The 26,917-nt window shown below is 42.3% G+C and overlaps 1 protein-coding gene across 1 annotated transcript in view; it reads right to left on the bottom strand.

Annotated features, from left to right (window-relative positions):
• Positions 1–567: 567 nt before the first annotated feature.
• Positions 568–26,917, bottom strand: part of LOC115471817 (leptin receptor-like) — an 89,359-nt gene continuing 63,009 nt past the window's right edge. The window contains exons 5-8 of the mRNA XM_030205656.1: positions 14,160–14,356; positions 4,459–4,604; positions 2,493–2,628; positions 568–794 (exon numbers count right to left, since the gene is read on the bottom strand). Of these exons, the coding sequence (XP_030061516.1) occupies positions 568–794; positions 2,493–2,628; positions 4,459–4,604; positions 14,160–14,356 (706 nt within the window). The remainder of the gene's footprint in view (positions 795–2,492; positions 2,629–4,458; positions 4,605–14,159; positions 14,357–26,917) is intronic.

The raw sequence follows: 26,917 nt of genomic DNA, 5'->3' as shown, positions 1-26,917 counted from the left end.
TTTATCAAAAAGAAAAAGGAAATTATACAAATACTGTTAAGTAGAGCAAACATTTATAATTAACGCTTATCCGTTTTCACTGAGGTTATGAGTGAAGATACATGAGACGGCTCTGTAAATACATATTTTTTCTCCTTAAGCCTTATTATACACTTGCAGGGGTATCTTAAAAAAAGGTACCCCCCAAGTAGAACTTCAGGCCTAAGGAGCAGGAATTGTTTCCTTCGTCGTCGAGTCTCCTTAGAGACATCAGGAAAAAGTAAAACTTTTAAACCCAAAAAAGGGTTTATCTCTATTTCGGAAAACAAAACGAAGATCCAATTCTTGTTTGGTAATAATGCAACTGTAGCCACCAATGTACCGCAGTTGCTAGTTTCGTTATCAGAAGTCTCAAGCAAGAGAGAGACATCAATCGAGCTTCGGGTTGAGAGGTCCTTTCCCAGGAATATAATAAACCATAGTCATTGGGTGGCAAATTCTGTTCGGAAATTAGTAAATTTTCACGCATATAGCGTTTCAGCATATCCATAGGAGTAACATTTTGAAGTCTAGGAAAGTTGATAAATCTTAGGTTATGAATTTAGTGTAATTGTCAAAGGTTTCCATTTTATCTCTAAGACTCGTCATGTCTTTCACCATAGTAGGTTGTAGCGTTTCAAGCTTCATAATTCTCTGATTCCAAATTAACAATTTCCCATTCAAGTCTTTAATCTGCTCCTCTTGTACCCCTAAGTTACTTTCCAAAGATTTAACTTTAGGCTGAAGATCATTTATCTGCTTAAGGAAAACTTGTCCTAGATTGGAAACCAAATCCCACAAAGCTTCTAATGTCACACTTTTGGTCTAGTCATAAATTCTTTAGGTAATTCATCCCTAAATTAGTTTTGACTCCCTAATTAGTTTTGACCTCCCATTTTAACTCCCTAAATTAGTTTTCACTCCCTAAATTAGTTTTGATACCCATTTGACTCCTTAATTAGTTTTTAGTCCCTAAATTAGTTTTGATTCCCTAGTTTTGACTACCTAAATTAGTTTTTTTCTCCTAGTTTTGACTCCCTAACTTAGTTTTGACTCCCTAAATAGTTTTGACACCCTAAATTAGTGGGAACCAGGTCACCCTGAGTGAGAAGGGGTAGCACACTAATTTGCATATGATCTGCATATTGAGAACTAGGTCACCCTGAGTGAGAAGGGGGGATATCACAATATGGACTATGTAGGAGGCTATAAAGGACAAAAAACTTATTATTATCATTCATATACTCAGTCGCCTACCATTAACCATTGTATTGTGGAAAATAATTTGTATGTGTATAAGGACATGTTTGGTAACATCTATATGAGCAAGATAATAGCACCACAGCAATACATAGAAATTTCAGATATATAAAAATATAAATCTATTCTTATTCTTTGCTATTTAATCTTTGAAGAATAGTACTAAATAATTGTCCCTCCTTTTAGTTAATTTCTATATTGAATATCCAGGGTCTGTGCTTATGCGGGCTGCCTTCTGCAATCTGAATATCAGGACCACTGTGTCCCCAAGTTTTTAACAATTCATGGGTATCCAGATAATTTATTTGTGGGTTTTACTTTTGGGTAGAAAGTGATCTTGCATTTTGCTTCCTACAGTAGATAATGTATTTTTATTTCTCCTGTGCTGTACTGCTTATAGAGAATGTGATTTCTTAGTGTTTCCTTTTCTAATTTTTGGTCCTTATTTTGTAATTGGTGAAGATTGGTCTGTATTCTGTGAGTGACTGAAGTAAGAGATTTTAAAAATGTCAGTGTTTCCAAAGCTTCCATAAGTATGAATATGGTTTATGTTGACACAGAGCAGACTGTTTACTTAGAAATCCATCATAAAGTTCACTCTAAGGCACTATTTGGTATACTCCCAAACACTAGTCACACCTATATGCCCCCCCCCAAAAGGTTAACTGTAGCCCCCCCCCCCCCCCCCCAAAAAAAAAATGTCAAGTCTGGCTATGTCCCTGTATTGCTGGTCTGCTTCTGGCTGTTTCCTGCTATGATTTCTTGTAGTTTGCCGCCTCTTGCCTCTCTACTGCACTGTGCTGTACCTCTAATGCATTTATTTACAATTAAGGACAGATGTATCAAATGTAGCTCCAGATTACTGATGAAAACATTCCAGTAATTTCAATAGGGATTATCACCAGAAAAAAACTAGAACAAAACTGGTTCAAATATTTGCTGTATCCATCCAGATCTGGTCCACAAAGAATTAAAGGACAGCTTTCTAGAGAATGCCTGAGATTTAAAGGGATATCTATCACAGTATGGGTGTCACAGCTCGAGTGTACATTTTAATAAGGACAATTTGAGGAATAAAACAGACTGACTGGATTCCTGACCAAGAACAACATAACTGAGTCAAGAGAGATGTGAACATCAATGCTGCAGCACAAATATATACGGACCATGAGTCCTCAAAAATACCAATACTAATATCACCATGAACAACGTACCTTCTGAATTTAGATCATAAAGGCTACTCCAGTCACTCCAGAATCCTGGTCCGTGAAGCCTCCTGCAGCGCACTTGAACTAAGTGTGAAGAGTCAAGCTGCTTATTATCTATGGTCACAGAGGTTTCTCTAACAATCTGTAAAACCCGGCAACATAGTCAAAAGTCTTAGAAATGCCAAATTGCAATTGTTTATTCAAGATCCAAAACACAAATTTGTTTTTCATTGACTATATCAGTGCCTTTCTCTTGCAACAAAATCAGAACAGTTGGACCAGGCCAGTGGCTTAATAGCAGTACTGGGCACAATTCCTAGGCCAGCTATCAGTGGAAATCTATCATCAATGTATAGATGATCCCATGCACAGAAAATGGGAATTTTTTGCCAGCACCCATGGGCTGTGTTGTAAAATAACCCATGGAGTCAACTACCAGAGTGTTAGATTCAGGATAGATCTTAACCTTGGGTCTTTTTTGATCCTGTATCCCCATACAACCTTCACCTCAAGCTCTCAGTCCTCCAGATCCCTCCAAAGAAGTGTTCCATTTTGGGCACTGGTCTGGGGCTGCACCTCTTCCATTCTTGTTTTTAAAGCACCAGTAAGCACTGCTTAGAGACATTATACTAGAGGTCAAACCAGTACGCCTCCTTTGGGGTATGCATAACGATCAAGGCAATGTACAGTAGCGATGGGTTGTCATTTGCAACAACAAAGGAAACGTCAAAGGATCTGTTATATTGCCTTTCTGTGGTACAGTCAAAGAAGTTTACAATTATTATATGCAGGTACTTTCTCTGTCCCTAGTGGGCTCACAATCTAAGAGCCCTATTTACTAAGCTGCGCTATAGGCATGCTAGAGTTTTTAGCATGCGCTAAGTAGCGTTTAGTGGAGCGAAAAATGCTAGCGCAGCTTAGTATACAGGGCCCTAAGTATTGTACCTGGGGGGCAATGGAGGGTTAAGTGACTTGCCCAGAGTCACAAGGAGCTGCAGTGGGAATTGAACCCAGTTCCCCAGCTTCTCAGCCCACTGCACTAACCACTAGGCTATTCTTCCACTCGTGTTGGTGCATGCTGTTAAATAAAAGATAAAGAGACATGACATTTTGTGCTTTGCCAATAGTCTGCACTCTTTCCAAAGAGGATGCAGTATTTATGAAAGAGCACACCCTCTTTGCAAACAGTATACCACGCATGAATCACTGCACATTCGCGGAATAGTGCGTGCAATCTTTCCAGAAGAATGTGTCCTCTTTGCAAAGTAGGTGAACTAGTAATGACATTGGGGTGCTTTAACTAAGGTGTGCTAATGATTAGCATGCACTAAATGATAAGACGTCCATTATATTCCTATGGGCATCTTATCATTTAATGTTCAATAAATCTATTAATGCACCTTAGTAAAAAGACCCCATTGGCCTTGAAACTAAAATGAAGACTAACCAAAACAAATCAAAGCTCCAAATGACGTGGAAAAGGAAATGAAAAAAAAGTTTTGGCTGCCCATCCCTGGTGTACAGCAAGAATAAACTGAACATATGTAGGCAGGTACACTGCACCTTATGTACAATGCACAGAAAACTATTTCTTAATTCGGGGATTCCTCAACTTGTTCTGGGGAGCCCAGAACTAGTCCAGTTTCTAAGATATCCACAATGAATAAGCTTGAGGTACATTTGCATATATTGGGATTCTAATATATGCAGCTGTCTGGGGGTCCCCAAAACAGGTTGAGGAAATTTTCTAATAACATCATACTTGCACTCTGATTTATTCCTATATAAGAACTCTTCCCTTAAAATATTTTCCCCATAGACACAAAATAGGAAAATTTCCTTTAGTATGCCACACTCAATGTCTAATATTATGTCATTGATATTCCCACTATTTCATATTACTGACTTTGTCCCTGAAAACCTCTTATGATATTCATCTCTATAGATCATTTTAACAACATATGAAAATTACCTGCCAGGCATTTTCAGTAGAATTTACCAAATGTCTCACTTCATATTGAAGCTCGTATGGCACTGGTGCAGGGTTGCTCCAGCAGAGTTTTAGTTCACCTTTTTCTGTGATTTCCATGTGCAGGTTGAATGGAGGATTGGGCTTCACTGTTAATAAAAAAAACAAACAAACAAAAAAAGAAACCAAAACTAGCTTTACTAATCTTAATGGGGGAAATTCTATAACTGGGCACGCTGGGTATGAGACTGTTCTATAAAAGAACCTAGGTGCCTAGGTTCTTTTATAGAATACAAGCATAAACAACATCATACCTAATATTTAGGCATAGGAGAGATAGGGTAGCGGATAGGTCTTCCAACTTGAGACAAACATACACCAGATGATGCAATAATCAGTCTTTATTAGCCTGAAGATGGAGAGGCTGATGGACCCCTGATGCAGACCTTGTGCTGAAACATGGTCCCATGTCGGGTCCCAGAATTTTGACTAATAAAGACTGATTAGTGTATCCTCTGGTGTATGTTTGTCTCAAGTTGGACGACCTATCCACTACCCTCTCTCTCCTACTTCTTGTGGAATCTTCACAGTGGACATCTGTTCCTTTACTTCGGTGGTCTTCCATGTAACATTTAGGCACCCACACTTACAGAAGTCACAGAGATTGCTCTGGTATCAACCTCACCCATCCTTGACATCAGTCTTTCACCTCCTTCCTGAATGATTCTCCTCTCTCCAGCAATCTCTAAACCCTCCCACCCCCCATTCCTTGGCTTCACTCTTTACCCTCCACTCCATTTTCAACCTCTCACCCTTACCTCAGCAAACTCCTCCAGTTTCAATATCTCCCTCTCTATCCCTTCGCCAGCAACCTCATTCCTTCGGCATCAATACGTCCCCCTAATCAAAGCATCCTTTCTCCTTGGAATCAATCTCTTTTCCCTACTTCAGCAGCAACCTTCCCCTTTTCATAGCTGTCCTCTATTAGGCTGCCTAACACACATCTGACACCCATCTTATTTTATCCATGCTGGCTATGTTGCTCTGGTTTTGAGCCTAGCACTCTTTCTGTGCTGGTGAGGTCGGGAGATCTCTGTCAGCCATTTTACTCCTCATCTTTGGCCCTCCGCTGGCATATGCTCCAAGATCCCCAGAATGTAATAGGCACTCAGTTTTTTAAGGTGTACTAACATATGCACATCCCTATTGCTCATACTTTATGGGCATACTAGCTGATTCATCCCTGAAGGATGTAGACTCCAGCTGACTGCCAAGCTACCCAAGTTCTAGGAGGGAGATTTTAGGCTAGTCCTGGATTTCTAACAACTTTATAGAAAACATTTTGGGACTTGCAGCACTAATTTTAGTGAGTAGAATCAGGGACTACAAAGACCGTGCTGACTCCCAAGAAAAGGATCTACGTGTCATCATAAGAACATAAGAATAGCCATACCGGATCAGACCAATGATCCATCTAGTCCAGTATCCTGCTTCCAACAGTTACCAATGCAGGTCACAAGTACCTGGCAGAAACATAATTACTAGCAACATTCCATGCTATCATTCCCAGGGCAAGCAGTGATTTCCCCCATGCCCATCTCAATAACAGACTATAGACTTTTTCTCCAGGAAATTATCCAAAACCTTTTTAAACCCAGATATGCTAACCGCTGTTACTACATCCTCCAGTAATGAGTTCCAGAGCTTAAGCTATTCTTTGAGTGAAATAGTATTTCCTCCTATTTGTTCTAAAAGCATTTTCATATAATTTCATTGAGTGTCCCCTGGTATTTCTATTTTTTGAATGAGAAAAAAATTGATTCACTTTCACCCATTTTCAATATGCTGAAAATCTTCTGCACAGTGTGCAAAATGATGCACATTGGGAAGAATAATTCTAATCATAGTTACTCTGATGCTAGGGTCCACCCTAGGAGCAGGCACCTAAGGAAAAGATCTAGGTATATTTGTAGACAATATGCTGAAATATTCTGCCCAGAGTGCAGCGGAGGCCAAAAAAGCAAACAGGATGCTAGGAATTATTAGGAAAGGGATGGAAAATAAGATGAAGAATACTATAATGCCTCTGTATTGCTCTCTGGTACAACCTCACCTTGAATATTTTATATTTATTTTAAAAATGTCTATATCACCTACAACCTAGGTGGTTTCCATATGAACATACATAATAAAACATGTTTAAAACAAAATACAAATAAAAAAATCATTAAAACCACTCTTCAATACATAACTGCGCAATTCTGGTCACTGTATCTCAAAAAAGATATAGCAGGATTAGAAAAGGTTCAAAGAAGGGCAACCAAAACAATAGGGAATGGAACTCCTCTCTCATATGAGGAAAGGCTAAAGAGGTCAGGGTTCTTCAGCTTGGAAAAGCGATGGCTGAGGGTGGATATGACAGAGGTTTACAAAATTCTAAATGGTGTAGAATAGGTAAAAGTGAATCAATTTTTTTACTCTACAAAGACTAAGGAACATAGTAACGTGGAGGGGCATAATCGAACAGCGCCGGCGAAATACATGGCCGGCAATGTATTTTCGCGGCACCGCAAACAGCTTGCCAGACCCATATTTCAAAAAAGATGGCCGGCCATCTTTTGTTTCGACAATACGGTTCCGGCCAGCCAAATGCCTTGGATTTGGCCGGGGTTTGAGATGGCCGGCTTCGTTTTTTAGCGATAATGGAAAGTTATGTCGGCCATCTCAAACCCCGGCAAAATCCAAGGCATTTGGCCGTGGGAGGAGCCAGCATTTTTAGTGCACTGGCCCCCCTGACATGCCAGGACACCAACCAGCCACCCTAGCCTCCCAAACCCACTACCCACAAATGTACGGCACCCACTAAAATTGCTCCAGGGACCTGCATACAGCCTCTAGGACTTATTGCTGCTGTATAACTTTGGCACACCAGTTCACACCTGAAGACTAACTAATCTCTCTGAAAAAGTCCTTTCTTGAAATAAGCACGTTTACTCACAGTTAACTGCAGATCAGAGGTTGTGCCCCACTGGCAAAGAGTGCCCTGGTACTAAGATTAGCAGTAGGTCAGAGCTGGCACAATGGTGTACAATGCCCTCTTTCAGCACCATTCAAGGTAAGAACTACGTTCTCTAACGTGGGTAACACAGGAAAGGGAACTAAAACTGGCTTACAAAAATGGCCACTACTGCATGGACTACAACAGGAAACAAAACAGGGCACACTCTGACCTGGTTGGCAGGAGGGAAAAGCACCATGGGAGTAGAGCCCAGTACCCTACACCCAACACAATGCATTGGTAATGTGACTCTGCAGGGCACCTAACAGAAAAGGTGTCACACTCATCCGAGAGCCACATCGCAACCAGGGAAAGGCTGTCGGAGGATACAACACATTCAGCAGCTGTCATGGAGGTGGGTACGGCATTTGAGGCTGGCATACAGGCTGACAAAAAAAGTTTTTAGTTTTATTTTTTTTAGTTTGGAAGGGGGTTGGTGACCACTGGGGGAGTATGGGGAGGTCATCCCCCATTCCCTCCAGTGGTCATCTGGTCAGTTGGGGCACCTTTTTGAGGCTTGGTCGTGAAAATAAAAGGACCAAGTAAAGCCGGCGAAATACTGCTTAACGCCGCTTTTATTTTCCACTAGTAAAAAAGGCCCGTTTCTGACTGAAATGAAACGGGCGCTAGCAAGGTTTTCCTCGGAGTGTTTATGTTTGGGAGAGTGTATGTGAGAGTGACTGTTTGAGAGTCAGAGTGAAAGTGTGAGTGTGTGAGAGAGAGAGTGAGTCTGGGTGTGAGTGTGTTTGTGAGAGAGTGTGTGTGTGAGAATAAGAGTGTGTGCAAGTGTGTATGTGAGACACAGTGTGAGAGAGAGTGTGTGTGTGTGGGCGAGAGAGAGAGTGTGTGTGAGACACAGATTCTCTGTGAGAGTGAGTGTATGAGACCAAGCGAGTGTGTGAGTGACTGTGTGGCACATAGAGAGTGAATGTGATACAGTGTGAGACAGAGTGTGTGAGAGTGAGAGTCAGAAAGAAATTGTATATGAGAGAGAGAGTGTGAGCCGTGGCCTCCCAATCCATGGCCATCTGTCCCCTGCCCCCTCCATTCATCCTTTTCCAGCAATTCCCCTCTCTCCCTGAGCCCTGCCCTCCCAATCCATGGCTATCCATGTTTCTCTGTCACCTGCCCCCTCCATTCATCCCTATCCAGCATTTCCCCTCTCTGCCTGAGGCCTGCCCTGCAATCCATATCCATCCATGCCCATCTGTCCCCTCCATTCATCCCTATCCAGCAATTCCCCTCTCCCTGAGTCCTGCCCTTCCAATCCATGCCCATCCATGCTCCTCTGTCACCTGGCCCCTCCATTTTTCCCTATCCAGCATTTCCCCTCTCTGCCTGAGGCCTGCCCTGCAATCCATATCCATCCATGCCCATCTGTCCCCTCCATTCATCCCTATCCAGCAATTCCCCTCTCCCTGAGTCCTGCCCTTCCAATCCATGGCCATCCATGCTCCTCTGTCACCTGGCCCCTCCATTTTTCCCTATCCAGCATTTTCCCTCTCTGCCTGAGGCCTGCCCTGCAATCCTTATCCATCCATGCCCATCTGTCCCCTCCATTCATCCCTATCCAGCAATTCCCCTCTCCCTGAGTCCTGCCCTCCCAATCCATGGCCATCCATGCTCCTCTGTCCCCTGCCCCCTCCATTCATCCCTTTCCAGCAATTCCCCTCTCTCCCTGAGCCCTGCCCTCCCAATGTATGCACATCCATGCTCTTCTGTCCCCTGCCCCCTCCATTTATCCTTTTCCAGCAAGTCCCCTCTCTCCCTTCCATGACCCCCCCCCCCTCGCATCCATGCTCCTCTCTCTCCCATGTTCCAGCCTGGGCCGCCCTCTTCCCCCCCCCCTTCGCATCCATGCTATCGTTTCTCCCCTGCCCTTACTACTACTACTACTGGCCACCCTCTTCTCTCCCCCCAACATCCGTTTTTGTTTTTTTTCTTCATTTTAAATTTACCTCCGTGGCGGTTCCGGCAGCGAAGCGTCAGGGAAGGAGGCGGCGCTCCTGACATCTAGCTTTCCCTTCGCTCTGTTCCGCCTTCTTTTGACGTCATCCTTGACGTCAGAAGAAGGCGGAACACAGCGAAGGGAAGGCTAGAGGTCGGGAGCGCCGCCTCCTTCCCTGACGCTTCGCTGCTGTTTTTTTTTTCCGCCCTCGACGTCATGACGTTTGACGCGAGGGCGGGGCAGCGAGTCTTCGTCAGTGGCTTCACCACCACGAACTTACGAACCGTTCTGAGAGAGAGTCTGAGTGACTTCAGAACGTTGTCCTCAGAACGTTGAGGGAGCGTTTTATTATATTAGATTATCGGCGAAAGCCAGCCATCTGGTAACCACGCCTATGCCCGCCCATGTCCCACCTTTGCTAATCTACCGACATGCCCCCTTGAACTTTCGCCAGCGAAGCGACGGGAAAGCGGTGATGCTGTAAAAAAAAGCAGCTTTCCATTATACCAATTTCGCCGCTTTTCTGAAATCGCCGGCCATCTCAAGATTTATGTCGGGAAATGGCCGGCGATCACTTTCGAAAATAAGCTGGATAGTAACATAGTAGATGACGGCAGAAAAAGACCTGCACGGTCCATCCAGTCTGCCCAACAAGATAACTCATATGTGCTACTTTTTGTGTATACCCTACTTTGATTTGTACCTGTGTTCTTCAGGGCACAGACCGTATAAGTCTGCCCAGCACTATCCCCGCCTCCCAACCACCAGCCCCACCTCCCACCACCGGCTCTGGCACAGACCATATAAGTCTGCCCAGCACTATCCCTGCCTCCCAACCACCAGTCCCGCTTCCCACCACTGGCTCTGGCACAGACTGTATAAGTCTGCCCAGCACTATCCCCGCCTCCCAACCACCAGCCTCACCTCCCAATCTTGACCAAGCTCCTGAGGATCCATTCCTTCTGCACAGGATTCCTTTATGCTTATCCCACGCATGTTTGAATTCCGTTACCGTTTTCATTTCCACCACCTCCCGCGGGAGAGCATTCAAAGCATCCACTACTCTCTCCGTGAAAAAATACTTCCTAACATTTTTCTTGAGTCCGCCCCCCTTCAATCTCATTTCATGTCCTCTCGTTCTACCACCTTCCCATCTCCGGAAAAGGTTTGTTTGCGGATTAATACCTTTCAAATATTTGAACGTCTGTATCATATCAACCCTGTTTCTCCTTTCCTCCAGAGTATACATGTTTAGTTCAGCAAGTCTCTCCTCATACGTCTTGTAACTCAAACCCCATACCATTCTTGTAGCTTTTCTTTGCACCGCTTCAATTCTTTTTACATCCTTAACAAGATACGGCCTCCAAAACTGAACAAATATTCCAGGTGGGGCCTTACCAACGACTTATACAGGGGCATCAACACCCCCCTTTCTTCTGCTGCTCACACCTCTCTCTATACAGCCTAACAACCTTCTAGCTACGGCCACCGCCTTGTCACACTGTTTCGTCGCCTTCAAATCCTCAGATACTATCACCCCAAGATCCCTCTCTCCGTCCGTACCTATCAGACTCTCCCCGCCTAACACATACTTCTCCCGTGGATTTCTATTCCCTAAGTGCATCACCTCAATGAAGTTATACAGTAATACTTTTAAAACAAATAGGAGGAAATATTTTTTCACTCAAAGAATAATTAAGCTCTAGAACTTGTTGCCAGGAGATGTTGTTACAGCAGTTAGCGTATCTGTGTTTAAAGAAGGTTTGGACAAGTTCCTGGAGGAAACGTCCATAGGCTGCTATTGAGAGAGATATGGGGGAAGCCACTGTTTGCCCTGAGACTGCTAGTATGGAATGTTGCTACTCTTTGAGATTCTACCAGGTACTTGTGACCTGCATTGGTCACTGTTGCAAGCAGGATACTGGGCTGGATGGACCATTGGTCTGACCTATTATTGCTATTCTTATGTTCTTATTTTATGTTCTTTGGACATAAGTTGAAAACAAGACTCCCTCCTGGAAATATGTGACTAGGGAGCTCTATGAAAAGGCTTATCTATGCCTGTTCCACCCCCAAAAGGTTTATTTTTCCACCTAGATATATGGCTTTTATGAATCTCCTTGGGGTTTCTATCTTTAAAACATTTATTTTAACTCAGACCAGGAATACGTTCTGCAGGCTTCCTGTTTGACAAAATGTATTCTTTCTAAACTTTCTTTTCCTCATGGAAACTCACAAAAGACAGCCCATGCCACAGTATTTTCCTTTGACTCTATTCAATATCACTGGAATGGAATCAGAAAAGGTCTCAGAAGTAGTTGCAAAAAATCTTAGTCTAAAGCCATTTTTGCATTTATCTGTTGTGAAGCAGCTTTATTAGACCCTACCTGTTGCACAAACCACAAAATATTATCCACACACATCCCCCTCAGCCCCCCACCCCTTTATTTACTTATTTATATATTTATTTATTTATTTACTTGAATTTTTGGCCTGCCAAACACGAGTACCAAGATGTTACAAAATAAACACACAAACCATAGACTGGACAATCAATGAAAACTGTCCCCCGATCACTCTCACAAGTATATACTATCTGGACCACATAGCCCTATATTTTTGGACAGAGCTCATGCCTTTCCAGTAGCAGTTCAAGGTGAGTTACTTTTCTGTACCTGTAGGGCTTGCAATCTAAAAACTTGTATCTGAAGCAATGGAGGGTTAAGTGACTTGCCAAAGTATACACATGCACTCATAGCCATCATTCATGCAGATGTCACACAGCTGCCAAGTTACTCAGTTCTAGGAGGGAAGTTTTAGGCCAGCCCTGGATTTCTCAAACCAAAACAAGCAGAAGCATACAAACTGAACTACAGACAGTGCTGGTATCTTTATATGACCTTTTTTTTACAAACACCAAAGGCACAAACCTTTTTTTACAAACAACAAAGGCAGAAACATAATGAGAGCCTATTCTATGAAGAAAAGTAGATATTACTTTCCATTATAGAATACTAGTATAACAGGGTACATACATACATATGTGTTTAGATGTGAGCATTTACGCCAGCCACAGAGCTGGAAAAAATGTTCATGTCTAGATTCGGGAGGTATCGTGTAAGTGCGAGTCCTACCCATGCTCTGCCAAAACTCTGCTACTATGTGCATAAATAAAAAAATTAATCTAATCACTATCCTATAAATATGTACCTATTTTAAAGGCAGGAGGAAATCCAGAAAGAAAACATTGCGAGGCTGGTACTAAGAACGGCTAAGGGGGAGCCCTTGACACAGCCTTTTAGGGCGAAACATGCATGTCGGGCATTGTTGAACCCCTAGTCTGACCGTTCAGTGCAAGTTAAGTATTGCTTATAAGTAACTTAGAGATTAAAAAGTAAAATGAACAGTTAAATAAGTAAATGAAGAAACAGTTTAATAAAATATTATCGCCAGTGAGGATTTGGGTGCTGTTGAATGTCCAATAAAAGAGTGAAGTTGGTCATGTGCACTGCTGAGGCGATAAAAAACATAAAAAAACATATGAATGATTTCTATATGATATATGGTTAAGGTGGAGGTTAAAACCATATATGAGCCTTGTTAGGGGAGTACCTATTTTAAAGGCAGGCATACATTTGGGTGGAGTGTGGATGGGGGTGGAATAGTTACTCATGTATCAGGGACTCAAGTACAAATCCACCTATGCATCCAGCTTTTCCTACCTAAGCGCACAAATATGGAACACATTGCCAAAAGTAGTAAAAACTAGTTTCGACCATTTAAACTTCGGGAAAGCACTAAAGACGGAACTGTTCAGAAGAGCATACTCCACCAACCCAACATAAAAAACTTGGACATTTGCGACACAATGCAACCAAAGACCGCAACTGAACTCTACTTGTACCTCATTCCATCACATTATCACTTTGTATTCATTCATACCATGTATTTGTTCTCACCGTAATCGCCTAATACCGCTAATGGTAATATGTAAGCCACATTGAGTCTGCAAATAGGTGGGAAAATGTGGGCTACAAAAGCAACAAATAAATAAATAAATAAACTTAGATGCCCATACACACCAGCTCTATGACTGGCATAAGGCTCACTCTATGTGAACAGCCATCTGAGGCTGAATAAGGCTAAGTCTGAAGTTGCAATTTGCCAGCCAATCATTGTAATAATAATCCCAAGATGACCAAGTAGATGAGCATTTGATATAAAGCATAGCATGCATTGCGCACTTCTGCAAGGTGCATTGAACACTGCATGTATGAATCCACTTTTCACCAGAACTCAAAGCAACTGTTACAACTGCATTACAATGAAGACAATAGGATACTAATCTAGACACTACCCAGACATGACTTAAATCCCGGCTATTCTAAATCTAGTCATTTGATATTTCTGGAGGGGTTCGTGTACATCTGTGTGAAACAGTGTTAAATAATCACTATAAACATTGAATTACAGAATGGTAATGCAGAATGAATCACAGTAAAAATCAACAGCTCCCTCCTGAGGGGTCATGTGCCCTTTCTAATGAAACTGTAATCTTACATTTTATTTTCCTAATGACATTTTCTGTTTACAAAGAGACGTTTCAAATATAAATTTCAAAGCAATGAATTGGGCATGTTTTGGCAAGTTGTGCTAAGTTGTCTTCCTCTGTGCAGAAAAAAATGGAGCCTTCCTTACCAATATCCAGGGGCTTGACCGACATTAAAGGTGATGACACTCCTGTTTTGATTTCTACCCACACAGTATATGTTTGTTCCGGTTTCACAGAAGGTATCAGGCATTCACAGATTTCATGTGCACTGCAGTTACATGAGGTAGCCAAAATATTGTCTTTCTGAGATATTATGGATGATTCTCCAAATGAGAAATTTGACCTGTTTAGAAAACAGAACAAACAAAAACCAGGCATAGTTTATTGATCAATATTCTATTATCCGTGAACCCCCTCATTCTATAACCTTAGTGCCAAATATAATTTATACACTAAATTACAGCATATTAGCTCTTATGCATGGCACTGTCACACATACATAGTTGGGCACTTAGACATAATCCATAGCTTTAGCAAGTAAGTTGTTTAGGGGTTCTTTTACATAGGCACGGTAGCATTTTAGCACACGCTAAATGCTAGAGACCCCCATAAGAATATATAGGCATCTCTAGCGTTGAGCGCACGCTAATGATTAGTGCGCAATAAAAATGCTACGCTGTCTTTGTAAAAGGCCCATTTAGGGGCCCTTTTACTAAGCGTTGGTAAGCCCAACGTGGGCTTACCACTTGCTATTCCAAAACTACTGCCGGGCTACCACAGGAGCCTAGTGGTAGTTCCCATCTCCTGAGCGTGCCATTAAAGAATTTGCACTTAGTATGCTGCATCTTAGCATCTATCTTTTGGTTCCCTTTATAGAATTGCCCTTATTTGGGTGACATTTTTTATGATTCTACAATAAGGAAGATGTGGACGGACATAATCGAACGGCGCCAGCCAAATAACTGGCCAGCCATCTTCGGGGCCGGCGCCGTAAGTGGGCGGAGCCAACCGTATTTTCAAAAAAGATGGCTGGCCATCTTTTTTTTCGCTAATACGGTTGGGCCCGGCCAAATGTCAGAGTTCGCCGGGTTTGAGATGGCCGGCATCGGTTTTTGGCCATAATGGAAAATAATGCTGGCGATCTCAAAACCGGCCAAATCCAAGGCATTTGGTTGTGGGAGGAGCCAGTGTTTGTAGTGCACTGGTCCCCCTGACACCAACCGGGCACCCTAGGGGGCACTTCTAAAAATTAAAAATAAAAATAGCTCCCAGGTGCATAGCTCCCTTACCTTGGGTGCTGAGCCCCCCAAAACCCACTCCCCACAACTCTACACCATTACCATAGCCCTTAAAGGTGAAGGGGAGCACCTACATGTGGGTACAGTGGGTTTTGCAGTTTTTTGGAGGGCTCCCATTTACCACCACAAGTGTAACAGGTAGGGGGGGATGGGCCTGGGCCCACCTGTCTGAAGTGCACTGCACCCACTAAAAACTGCTCCAGGGACCTGCATACTGCTGTCATGGAGCTGGGTATGACATTTCACGCTGGCATAGAGGCTGGAAAAAAAATGTTTTTTAATTTTTTTTTGGGTGGGAGGGGGTTGGTGACTACTGGGGGAGTAAGGGGAGGTCATCCCTGATTCCCTCCAGTGGTCATTTGGTGAGTTGGGGCCCCTTTTTGAAGCTTGGTCGTGAAAAAAAAAGGGACCAAGTACACCCGATGAAATGCTCTACAAGCCTGGCTTTTTTTTTTTCATTATCGGGCGAAGCCAGCCATCTCGTGAGTATGCCCCCGTCCAGCCTTCACTACCCTACCGGCACTCCCCCTTGATGTTTTGCCGGCTCCGCGACGGAAAACAGTTGAACCCGGCCAAAATCGGCTTTCGATTATACCGATTTGGCCGGGTTGAGGAGATTGCCGGCCATCTCATGATTTGTGTCAGAAGATGGCCGGCGATCACTTTCGAAAATGAGCTGGATAGTTGTGTAAAATAACCTTTTTATCTTGCTACTGTAGCAGCATTACAATCTACACTTCAAACCACTGGAAAGCTGCAAAATTCTGCACATATTTTTTGTTTCTTCACAGGTAACTCTTCAGCATTACATGGAACCATCATCAGATTGCCCACTAACATCCAATGCAAAATGTGATGGTTATAGCAGGCAGCATACTGCCTGCCAACGGCTAGACAGACCACACACTACTTCTCCATCTCACTGCCCTACCAACAGCAGCCCCTAACACCTCCACCGCAGGTGGGAAAATGTGGATACAAATGCAACAAATAAATAAACTGATAATATTCAGTGGAATATAACCTATTGTCTCCGCTGAATATTGCCGGTTAGTGCCTCCAAAGAAACATGACTGTTCAGGTCCTCCACGTGCAGGAGGTATACATGCATGCTTGCATGTGGAGAGAATGTGCTGTCGTTGCCAAAGACGTTTTCTTGATGCAAGGACAAGTACCACCGTTGCGTGTTTTGCGTAGTGTATTTTCAATTGGTGGAGAAGTTTATATCAGAACATCTATGATGTTTGCAGTGTGTCCTCTTTCTAAATATATTTTTGTTGTCTATTTTTGAGTATCGGAACATTATGGACTTGTGTTTTTAAATATTTTCCAGGAAACTTTTATTTCACCTTTTGAAAGTCATATCGAAAATGCTTCTTTATACCTCTTATGCTCACCAACTGATATGAATGGGAATATGTGTGTGTATATATATAGATAGATAATGCACACACACATATATAAATATATAATAAATATTATATTTAGATATAGATACATAAAACGTTTTTTTATAAGAATGGACTGGTGTCTTAACATTCAGTACAAGGAGATTTTTTTGGTTTAAAAAATAGGCATAGAATATGTACTTATTTAGACTTTCCACATAAGGAGCCCTATGACAAAATTACTCCATGTGACATATTTACAATGTTTTATATTTATTTATTTATTTACATTTTGCTCACACCTTTTTCAGTAGTAGCTCAAGGTGAGTTACACTCAGGTACTCTGGATATTTATAAAAAATTATTCATATTATCTTGTTTAAATTTAAGTGCCTGCCAGTTTATAGGAATTGCCAATAATTAAAAGCACTATATTACACACTGCAACAGATTCCCTTTTACGTGCAAAGTAAAGAGAATTAAAATATTAAAGATATTCATATTTCACCATAGCCTTCCTGTTGCAGGGATAGACAATCTCCAATCCTTGAAGACATCAATATGCTCAGGTAGATTTGCATGTACTTCAGCAGTGGGAATACAAATTTCATTAGGAACATCCTAAAAAACCAAGTGGATTGCTGTCCATAGGAAGTGGACATTGCCTGCCTTGTTGTTGTGTTGAGTTTCTCTATGGTCCAAGAGAGGACAAGAACTCCAACCTTGTGACTGCCCTGTGCTGATCTCCCAATCAATTTTGTGGAGGATCTCAGTGCAGCTCTGAAATGACAGACGCAAATCACCAAGATAACTGTACAGCAACTTCCTGACATTGTAGAAGAGGCCATGGTTGATTATCGAGGTGAAGGAAGGACCATTATTGCAGAGCTAAATCAACAAGCTAAGTAATTTGCTACTATTAATACAGTGTATGTAACACTAGAGCTGAGCCTGACATGAACTTATGAGGTTTTGGCCAATGACGAAGAAGTCCAGCCCCCGTAAGGATTATTAAAACTGGGGGCTTCTTGAGACCTTTCCTCTATATAAATGAACACTTTCGTCTAGACGCGTTATAGCTACATATTGTGATACTCCTCATTTTCTAGTGATTGTAGAAGAGGAGTCCATAACCTGGCCATGTGGCCAGATAAACAAAAGAGATAAAGGATATGGGGAGGAATTAAGGGCAGCGAGGATGCATGTAAAGGTCAAGAGGCTTTGCTCCCAACAGTCTCCCACAGCAGCTGAAGGTGAGGGAAGCAGTAGCAGTGGCAAGAGCCCTAACCAAAAAAAAAAGGGAAGTAGAATGTGAGGAGGCAGCAATGACATGTGACTGAAAGAAGATGCCAAGCTGAATGGGTTATTACTAACAGTCTCTGCAAGGCCCTGATGTTCACAATTCCTGGGGTTAAGCCAACAGTGCTGAAGCTATACTGACAGAAAAGCGCAGAAAATTAGCTCACCAATGCTCAAAGGAAATGGTATGCAAATTATATGTGCGTGATTAAAGCAAATGCAAGGAGGCGGGATGTGCTTGGCACACACACAGAAGAGTTTCATGGTAAGCCCAGCTCTTGTGTGAATGTGCCAGGCAATCCCGAACGTGAAGCACACATTGGCATCTGTTTTCCGCGCCTTTAAATATAATTTTCTCAAATGTCTTTTACTTGAAAGGCTTATATTTAAAATGCAGGAAACAGGTGCCAATGTGTGCTTTCACTTTTGGATTTGCTCAGACTCACGAACATTTGTTTCTCACTACTGGTGCTTAGGGGCTTGCATGGGCTTCCTTCTACTTCAAAATTAAAGAGCCCTTATTGCCACCCTTAGTGGTAAGGGCTCATGCGCTACCCACACGGAAACCATGCAGTGTGCACCAATGCTGGTTACCGCTGGGGAACCCCCCCCCCCCCCCCAGTAGAAAATTATTTTATAGTGCAAGATTCGGCATGCACCAAAATCAAAATTACCACTGGGCACACATGCTAACCCGGCGGTAGTGCCAATCGGGCATGTGCTACCTGCGTGTTAGCCCTCCCACGCCTTTGTAAAAGGGCCCCTAAAGTAACTGTTGTTGCCTTTACCTATAAAACTTTCTCTATTTATCAACCACTATAAAATGTTGTCCAGTACATCCATCTCAGAAATATTTTATTTTTGCTGTGGCTTTAAATTTGTTTCCATGCTACCTGACAAACTTCCTGTTAAGTTAAATAATTTCTTGTCATTTTAACATCTGTATATGACAGAGGTGGTGAGATTCAGTATCTGAAACCCACAGTTATCTCATCAGAGAGCAAAGAGACACATCAAATGTGCAATAGATGTGGCAAAGGAATCTCCTGGGCTTGCAAATAACTCAGATAAGAGCAAATGTCAATCACTGCCTGATACACAGTAACAAGAGTCCTAGAGTTCCATGTTCCAATTTACTGAATCAATCACATTGTTAAAAAGAAACACACTTGCGGAGTATCTGGGGTGACTGACTTGAATACAGCATGTCTTCTAACTACGTTCTGGCTGTACTTCAAGATTTCAGCTTGTGTTCCTATTAATGTTTTCCTGCTGGATAGATAAACTTGGAATGTGTTCCCCAAAGGTTCCCGCGGTTGTAAGTAAACAAACAAGGTACTATTGTTCTTAGATTTCCAAGAGCTTCACTGCTTCCTTTGGTACAAGACAGAGAAAGGGATGACGTTCCCATGGTTTAGCATCTACCAATTATTGCACACTAGTAAAACATGCCCGTTTCTTGCGGCAATGAAACGGGCGCTAGCACGGTTTCCTTCCGGACCTCCCCCCCTCCCTCCCTACTCACCCCGTCGGCGTTTGTCCGCCATTGTTGCGGACCTCGACACGCCACCTTCAATCTGCTGACATTGCTCCGCCTTCGACGTCATCACGTTTGACGCGAGGGCGGGGCCCCAACACTGTGTTTTCGGTGGCTTCACCACCACGAAGGCTTCGAACCGGAAGGAAGTGCCCGCACGACCTGACAGTGACATCAGTGTCCTCAGAACGTTGAGGGTGAGTTTTATTATATAGGATGTAGCTCTACAGCGAACATATATATAGTAAATGACAGCAAGCAAAAGACCATCTGACCTACCCAGACTGGCTAATTATTCACACTCAAAGATATATCCCTACTGGCAGACAGAAAGATGTATCCCAACTGCAAAGACAGTCTTTTTTTTTTGTCTTCCTCCTACATATTCCACCACCTCGAGTAGAAGACTTTTCAATAACTGAAATAGTCAGTAACATCAACATAGCCACTGCCCAAGAACCTGGCCTCCTGGGTTCCCTTTGTATTCTGTCAGACAGATCTGTCTATAAAAGCAGTTACATTTCCCCTAGGAATTCTAGCTGTCAACATAAACTGTAGCCTGCAAGTTAGGGTCAATATTCAAGGTCAGTTAACTGGATAAGAGGGCTTATTGCACAGTTAGCTGGGGCTGACCAGGCCCTGTGGTAGTGCAACTAAATACCCCCTCTAACAGCTAAAGTTGAAACTACTACTACTACTTAACATTTCTAGAGCGCTACTAGGGTTACGCAGCGCTGTACAATTTAACAAAGAGAGATAGTCCCTGCTCAAAGAGCTTACAATCTAATAGACAAGTGAACGGTCGGTCCGATAGGGGCAGTCAAATTGGGGCAGTCTGGATTCACTGAACGGTAAGGGTTAGGTGCCGAACGCAGCATTACCAGCTACTGTGTGGGTGGTCCAGAGGAGAGGAGCTGGCACTTAACTGGGTAAGTGCTGATATTCAGCCCTCAATCGGTTAAGCTAACTGGCCAAATAGGACTGCATAAATAGCAGTCCTATCTCTGGTCAGTTTAACAACCTTTTATTTATTTATTTAGAAAATTTGTATCCCACAAATTCACACCAAGGCAGGCTAACAACTTTTACGTTAAAAACAAACAAAAAAAACCCCATAGTAAGTCAGGGTTGGAACAGAAAGCAGTAACATCTTGGTTGGTGTGCACACAACTGGAGAGACACACAAGGAACGGCAGGAAGTTAAGTGACAGAGGCGAATGTTTTACCACATAGATAACTCTTAAGGGACTTTTTGAACAGAATGGAGGAGTGGCCTAGCGGTTAGGGTGGTGGACTTTGGTCCTGGGGAACTGAAGAACTGAGTTCAATTCCCACTTCAGGCACAGGCAGTTCCTTGTGACTCTGGGCAAGTCACTTAACCCTCCATTGCCCCATGTAAGCCGCATTGAGCCTGCCATGAGTGGGAAAGTGCGGGGTACAAATGTAACAAAAAAAATGTGGTCGGTAGTCTCCTTAAGTGTAGATGGTAGAGCATTCCAGTAACGAGGAGGCGAAGTTTAAGGGCTGAACATTAGAAATTATCTGGTTAAGTGCTGTACGTCCACATATACCTGAATATTTAATGCTGGTACCCGGAAATGGCCTGGCATTGAATATCCATGAATAATTTTGGCAACAGTGGTTAGTTAGCATTTTTAAAAATGCTGACTCCGATAGGCTGAATATTAACCCCTTTGATTCTAGCATCCCAGCCCGTCAGATAACTCATCCATATGGATGCCTATTATTACTACAAATAAACAGAAGCAAAAACAAAAAGGGAAATGAGAGATACCTTTTTATTATGTCAACTTAAAATACTTTTGACTAGCTTTTGAAGGACAGGACTTTCTCAGGTCAGGACCAATATTCTCTCTAAGGATTCAGTTAACATGAGCAAAACGTTTTCATCACAATTACCCTGTGAACACTTCTTACAGATACAAACACAGATATTCATATATGGGCATGCATGCATGCACAAACACACACAGACATACAAAAAAATACTTGCAGGGAGGTTGGAAAGAATTCCATGAGCCATGCTCTGCATGCTTTCCCTACTTGTCTGTAGTTTAACTATATATTTATAGCTACTCTGAATTTTACTCAGCTACTGGATGTTCAGACCAGCTTAGAGGGAACATTGCTTCTTCTGTATGAGCATCACTCTTTAAAAAAAATAAAAGGCGACAGTTGGGGCACATTAAAACACATCTTGGGAACGAGCCTTCATTGTATACCAGCTGCCTCCCCCAGTATCTCTGTTACTGAGGGTATTATGCATACTTCATACACTCCAGGGAATTATGTACTATAAAATGAAAATAATGCTTGCCAAAACAATACAACACATTAAACAGAATATTATTTGCAGCATTCTAGAAATATATGCAGGTACTTTAAGATTTGGCTCCCAATAAGCCCTAGCTCCCCAGTCCAGCATCATCCTGTTGGCCATATCATTTATTCATTTTATATACCGTTTCTTGAAGTTTGGTTACATGTTTGGGATCACTACTGTTGCGACAACGTTAGATTAAAATGTAGCTTGCGGAGGGTAGGGGGGAAGGAAGAGGGGGGGGGTTAATGTTGAAGAGTTAAGGGGATTGGAAGGGGGGGGGGGAGGAGGGGAGTTGCAAAGTATAACAATTGTTTCTTGAAGAGATGAATGTTATATATTTAGAAAATGTTGTATATACATATTTGTTTGAAAATTCAATAAAAACCGTTTAAACATGAAAAGTGATGTTCAGCAACACTGTAACAGAAATCATGAGGTTATTAGCAACCTATCAATGTTTTTGGCAGGTTGCCAAATGGCCACCAGGCTTCAGCTCTTCTAGCCTTTAGTTTTCTGTTTAGTTACTAAATATTAGGTGCAGCTAATACAGAGTAACAGGTTGAAAACCAGGGAAGTCAGGGTTCAAATCCCACTTCTGTTCCTTGAGATCTTGGGCAAGTCACTTAACCCTCCACTGGCTTAGGTACAAATCTTAGGGGTCATTTTACTAAGCTGCAGGAAAAAGGGCCCTGTGGTAGCAGCGGGGGCAATTTTTCCCTGCACACCAGGGCCCTTTTTACCACAGCGGGTTAAAAAGCCTCTCCAAAAAGAGCCATGCGGTAACATAACCCATTGAGGTGGCAGCAAGAGCTCCCATGGTAACCCAGCGGTAACCGGGCAACACACGGTAATGGTCGATTACCACAAGGTTAGCGCCACGCTAGAGAAAAAAAAATTTCTGGAGTGCCAGAAATGGCGTGCACTTCAGCCACAACTACTGTCAGCGGCTGCCTTGGGCCGGCGGTAGTTCCAATTTGACATGTGGTATTCTCATTCCTAAGCCAGGGTGTATGGAGTATGATCTCAGTCTCGCAAATTTAGTGCTAATGCTTGTTGTAGAACTTGCATCATGCAAAAGGGAGCTTCCCTCTGGAGTTCATAAGATGTAAAATGTATAGATAAAAACCATGGGAAATATTTTTGTATCTTTCTGCAACATTGGTCTTGGACTGCATTCCTTAGTACTTAAAAGATCTTCTGTCTCTCCAAACAATTCAGAGAGATCACTTAGGACTGACACCTACTACTACTACTACTACTATTACTTATCATTTCTAAAGCGCTACTAGACGTACGCAGCGCTGTACACTTGAACATGAAGAGACAGTCCCTGCTCGACAGAGCTTACAATCTAATTAGGACAGACAAACAGGACAAATAAGAGCTAAGGGAATATTAAAGTGAGGATAATAAAATAAGGGTTCTGAACAAGCGAGTAAGGGTTAGGAGTTAAAAGCAGCATCAAAAAGGTGGGCATTTAGCTTAGATTTGAAGACGGCCAGAGATGGAGCTTGACGTACCGGCTCAGGAAGTCTATTCCAGGCATATGGTGCAGCAAGATAAAAGGAACGGAGTCTGGAGTTAGCAGTGGAGGAGAAGGGTGCAGATAAGAGAGATTTACCCAGTGAACGGAGTTCCCGGGGAGGAATGTAGGGAGAGATGAGAGTGGAGAGGTACTGAGGAGCAGCAGAGTGAATGCACTTACAGGTCAATAAGAGGAGTTTGAACTGTATGCGGAAACGGATAGGAAGCCAGTGAAGTGACTTGAGGAGAGGGCTAATATGAGCATAACGACTCTGGCAGAATATTAGTCAGACACCTCTATGATCAATACCATTCTGGTGTTTTTCTCTTTTACCATTATGTCCAGTTTCCTTGCATCCAACTTTTTATGAATCAGAATAGGGGTGTCCAGGTAATCATAGCCTCTTCATTCTCCATATTTTTCTTATGGTCATAATCCCAGTGTTTTTCCAGTACAGTGATGTTATAATATTTACAAAGTTTCCAATGGATGCAGAAATCCAAAGGAGCTGCATGTGATAGGGGGTCAGAGGCTGATACACATGGAGCAGGAGAGGAACCTGGGAAGACAGTAACTGAGGATCCAAGGTGGCTTCTTATTTTATAGTTTTGGTCCTCTCCCTCCCCCCCCCCCCCCCCCCTCTAGTTATGTAAGATGTTAAGCACCGGAAGACTGTCACAATCTGTAGTCTTTTTCTTTCATAGCCCTACACACTACTATCCAGTTATTTGCCAGAAGGGATCTTTAGTGGTTTTGGAATGATGTGCATCCTGAATTGGGGTTTACCATATAACAGCAGACAGGTTTATTGCCAGAAGAACATTCTGTTTTAAACTGTGAATTTTTCATAAATGAACTAGCCTAAGAAAGTGTTGGCCAACAAGGGAACTGGCCCTCAACCAAATCCCCCTTTTTAAAAATTCCTTAGCAGGTTTGCAGAAAGAAACCATTGTTTCCCTTCTGCCAGGGGAAAAAAAAAAAAGAATTTAACAAGTCATTACCCAAAGAAAATGAACCACAACCAGAGTATACATTTTGTTAACAAACAAGTAACCAGTCAGAAGAAATTCAGCATTTAAACCCAAAGAAACATCCCTAATGCACAAACTCATCATGAACGCACAACTGAATTTTTCTAGGACAGGTTAGCTGGTTTTAACACAATTTCATTGGGTTTTTGCTTTTATATTACAATATTGCATGTGAATGGTAGAGTCAGGGTTTTTTTTGAGGGGGTACTGAGTACCAGCACCTTTTCCATTGTTTGCAAAAATTGATCCATGGACCCCAAGTTTTAAAGAAAGAGCTCAGGCTCTACACACCAATTCTGCCTTGTCATAGATTCTGTGACCGGTTGCAGGGGGCCTGGCTATTGTGGGGTGGGTTCATCAACTGTGCCTTTCTCTTCCCCCGTATATTCACCACACTTAAAACTCTACCCACAGATAAAATTGTTATACCCGAATGTTCTCTTGCTATTGCTCTATCGCCCTATCATTTTTCCATTGTTACATTCCATTGTTCTATTCCCCTAATGATATTTTGACTTTGACTTTGTCTTCCCATAACTCTTCACAATGTAACCCATAATCGTATTGTAACAAATTATATTTCCATCATTCACAATGTATTGTAAGCCACACTGAGCCCGCAAATAGGTGGGAAAATGTGGGATACAAATGCAATAAATAAATAAATAAATAAAAAATCACCACCCACCCCTGAAGGGTGGCCTAGCATTTGAGTACTGGCACCTTTTTTGCTAGAAAAAACGCACTGGGTAGAGTTAAAGATCTGACTGAATGAAAGCACTTGATGGCTTCAAGAACTGCCACAGCATTGTCAAAGCATTTCTCTTCCAGGTCACTAGATCAGATTAAGGGCTTTTCTACCATACGAGTTAACATCTGGAAATGATTTAATGGCTTAGGTGACATGACTTGGAAATCTCAGTCCATTTTCAAGTGAACAAGTATCTACATGCCAAAAAATGAAAACCATTAGCTCTCTGATTGAAACTCTTCAATGTCAGGCATAACCACGACTAACTTGTCTTTGGCAGCTGAGGCTTAGAAGATTACTTGATAGGGGAAATCTGTATAACTTTCCCAGTGCTAAATCCCTCGGGGCAAAACTGTGCCTTTCTGAAGAAGGCTCCCTCATTGCCAGTCGCTGTGCAAGTTTATAAAATGCCCAATATACATGCACAAAATGGTGTCACACACACATGCACGTGGCTGTTTAAAAAATTGAGTGCACACTTATACGTCTGTAACCCACTATGACACCACTCTTTTTCGGCATTTACGTTTACAAAATAGACTTTTCTCTTCAACACAGTGGCAAATATATGTGCATCTTTAGTGGCATTATACATATTTTATAAAGGCTTGGCATTCATACCTATATAATGACAAAATAAATTGCATTTAAAAAAAGAACGAAGCTGCAATAACATTAGCAGGAAAGTAGAACCCTGTAAAAATAAAGAGATGTCAGCCCTGACAGCCTCATCAGATAACTGAACAGAGGACAATTAAACGTAGACTCTTAAAGATGTATTGTGACACAATCAATCAAAACTTCTATCCTTTGGTATCCGCTAACAGTGCTCAAGACCTGCCATGGCCCACGCCCTCCAAACAGGAAGTTTGGAAGGGGTGAGTTGTGTCACAGATCTTAAGCATGTGCATCTGTTCAAGGCCCCACACTGGCTGCTGTCACTTTACGTTAGGGTTGGCCTGGTGGAGAGCAGCAGTGGCAGTAGCAACAGCATTGATGGCATGGGTAGAAATGAATAGGAGAGATGCTGCATGTACACCTCGAGGGAACATAGGGGAGGGAAGATGCTGGACACTTTGGGGGGGTATGGAAGGGATGATGCTGGACACTTGGGTGGGGGAAAAGAACAGAAGGGTAGATGAAAGGCAACTGTAGGGGAGAAAAAAGAAGAGATAAGCTAGGCACCTGGGAGGAAGGAGAAGGGAGATGCTGAATACCTGCAGGAGACAGGGAAGGGAAGATGTTGTATATATGTGGGGGGAAGCTAGAGCCAACTGAGGGTACATGGCTGAAGGTTCACTTAGGGCATCAGATACTCTTGGGCTACCCTGGCAGTACTATTTGAGTTCGATGAAAAAAAAACCTTCCCATTTGTTATTTGCTTGATAATTTTTTATTTATTTTATTTATTTGTTCTTCTATCCCACATTATCCAAAAACAAGTTTCAGTTCAATGTCACTTACAATTATCAATTAGAAGATGCTACAGTCTTTTGTAGTTATTATTGCATTACAATCAGTGGTCGCCATTTGTATCATGAGTAATTAGCCATAAAATTTCTTGAACAGATAAGTTTTTAGGTCTTTCCTGAACGTCAGATATTCAATAGTGCTTCTTATGGCCTTGGGGATTAAGTTCCACCATTTAGAACCCAGATAGCTAAATCCAGCTTTGTAAATTGATTTGTAGGTTATTTATTTATTTGTTACATTTATACCCCACATTTTCCC

Source organism: Microcaecilia unicolor, chromosome 6 (genome assembly GCF_901765095.1).
Source record: "Microcaecilia unicolor chromosome 6, aMicUni1.1, whole genome shotgun sequence".
NCBI lineage: Eukaryota > Metazoa > Chordata > Amphibia > Gymnophiona > Siphonopidae > Microcaecilia > Microcaecilia unicolor.
Note: the sequence above shows the minus strand (reverse complement) of the source record. Positions and strands in the feature narration are given on the sequence as shown.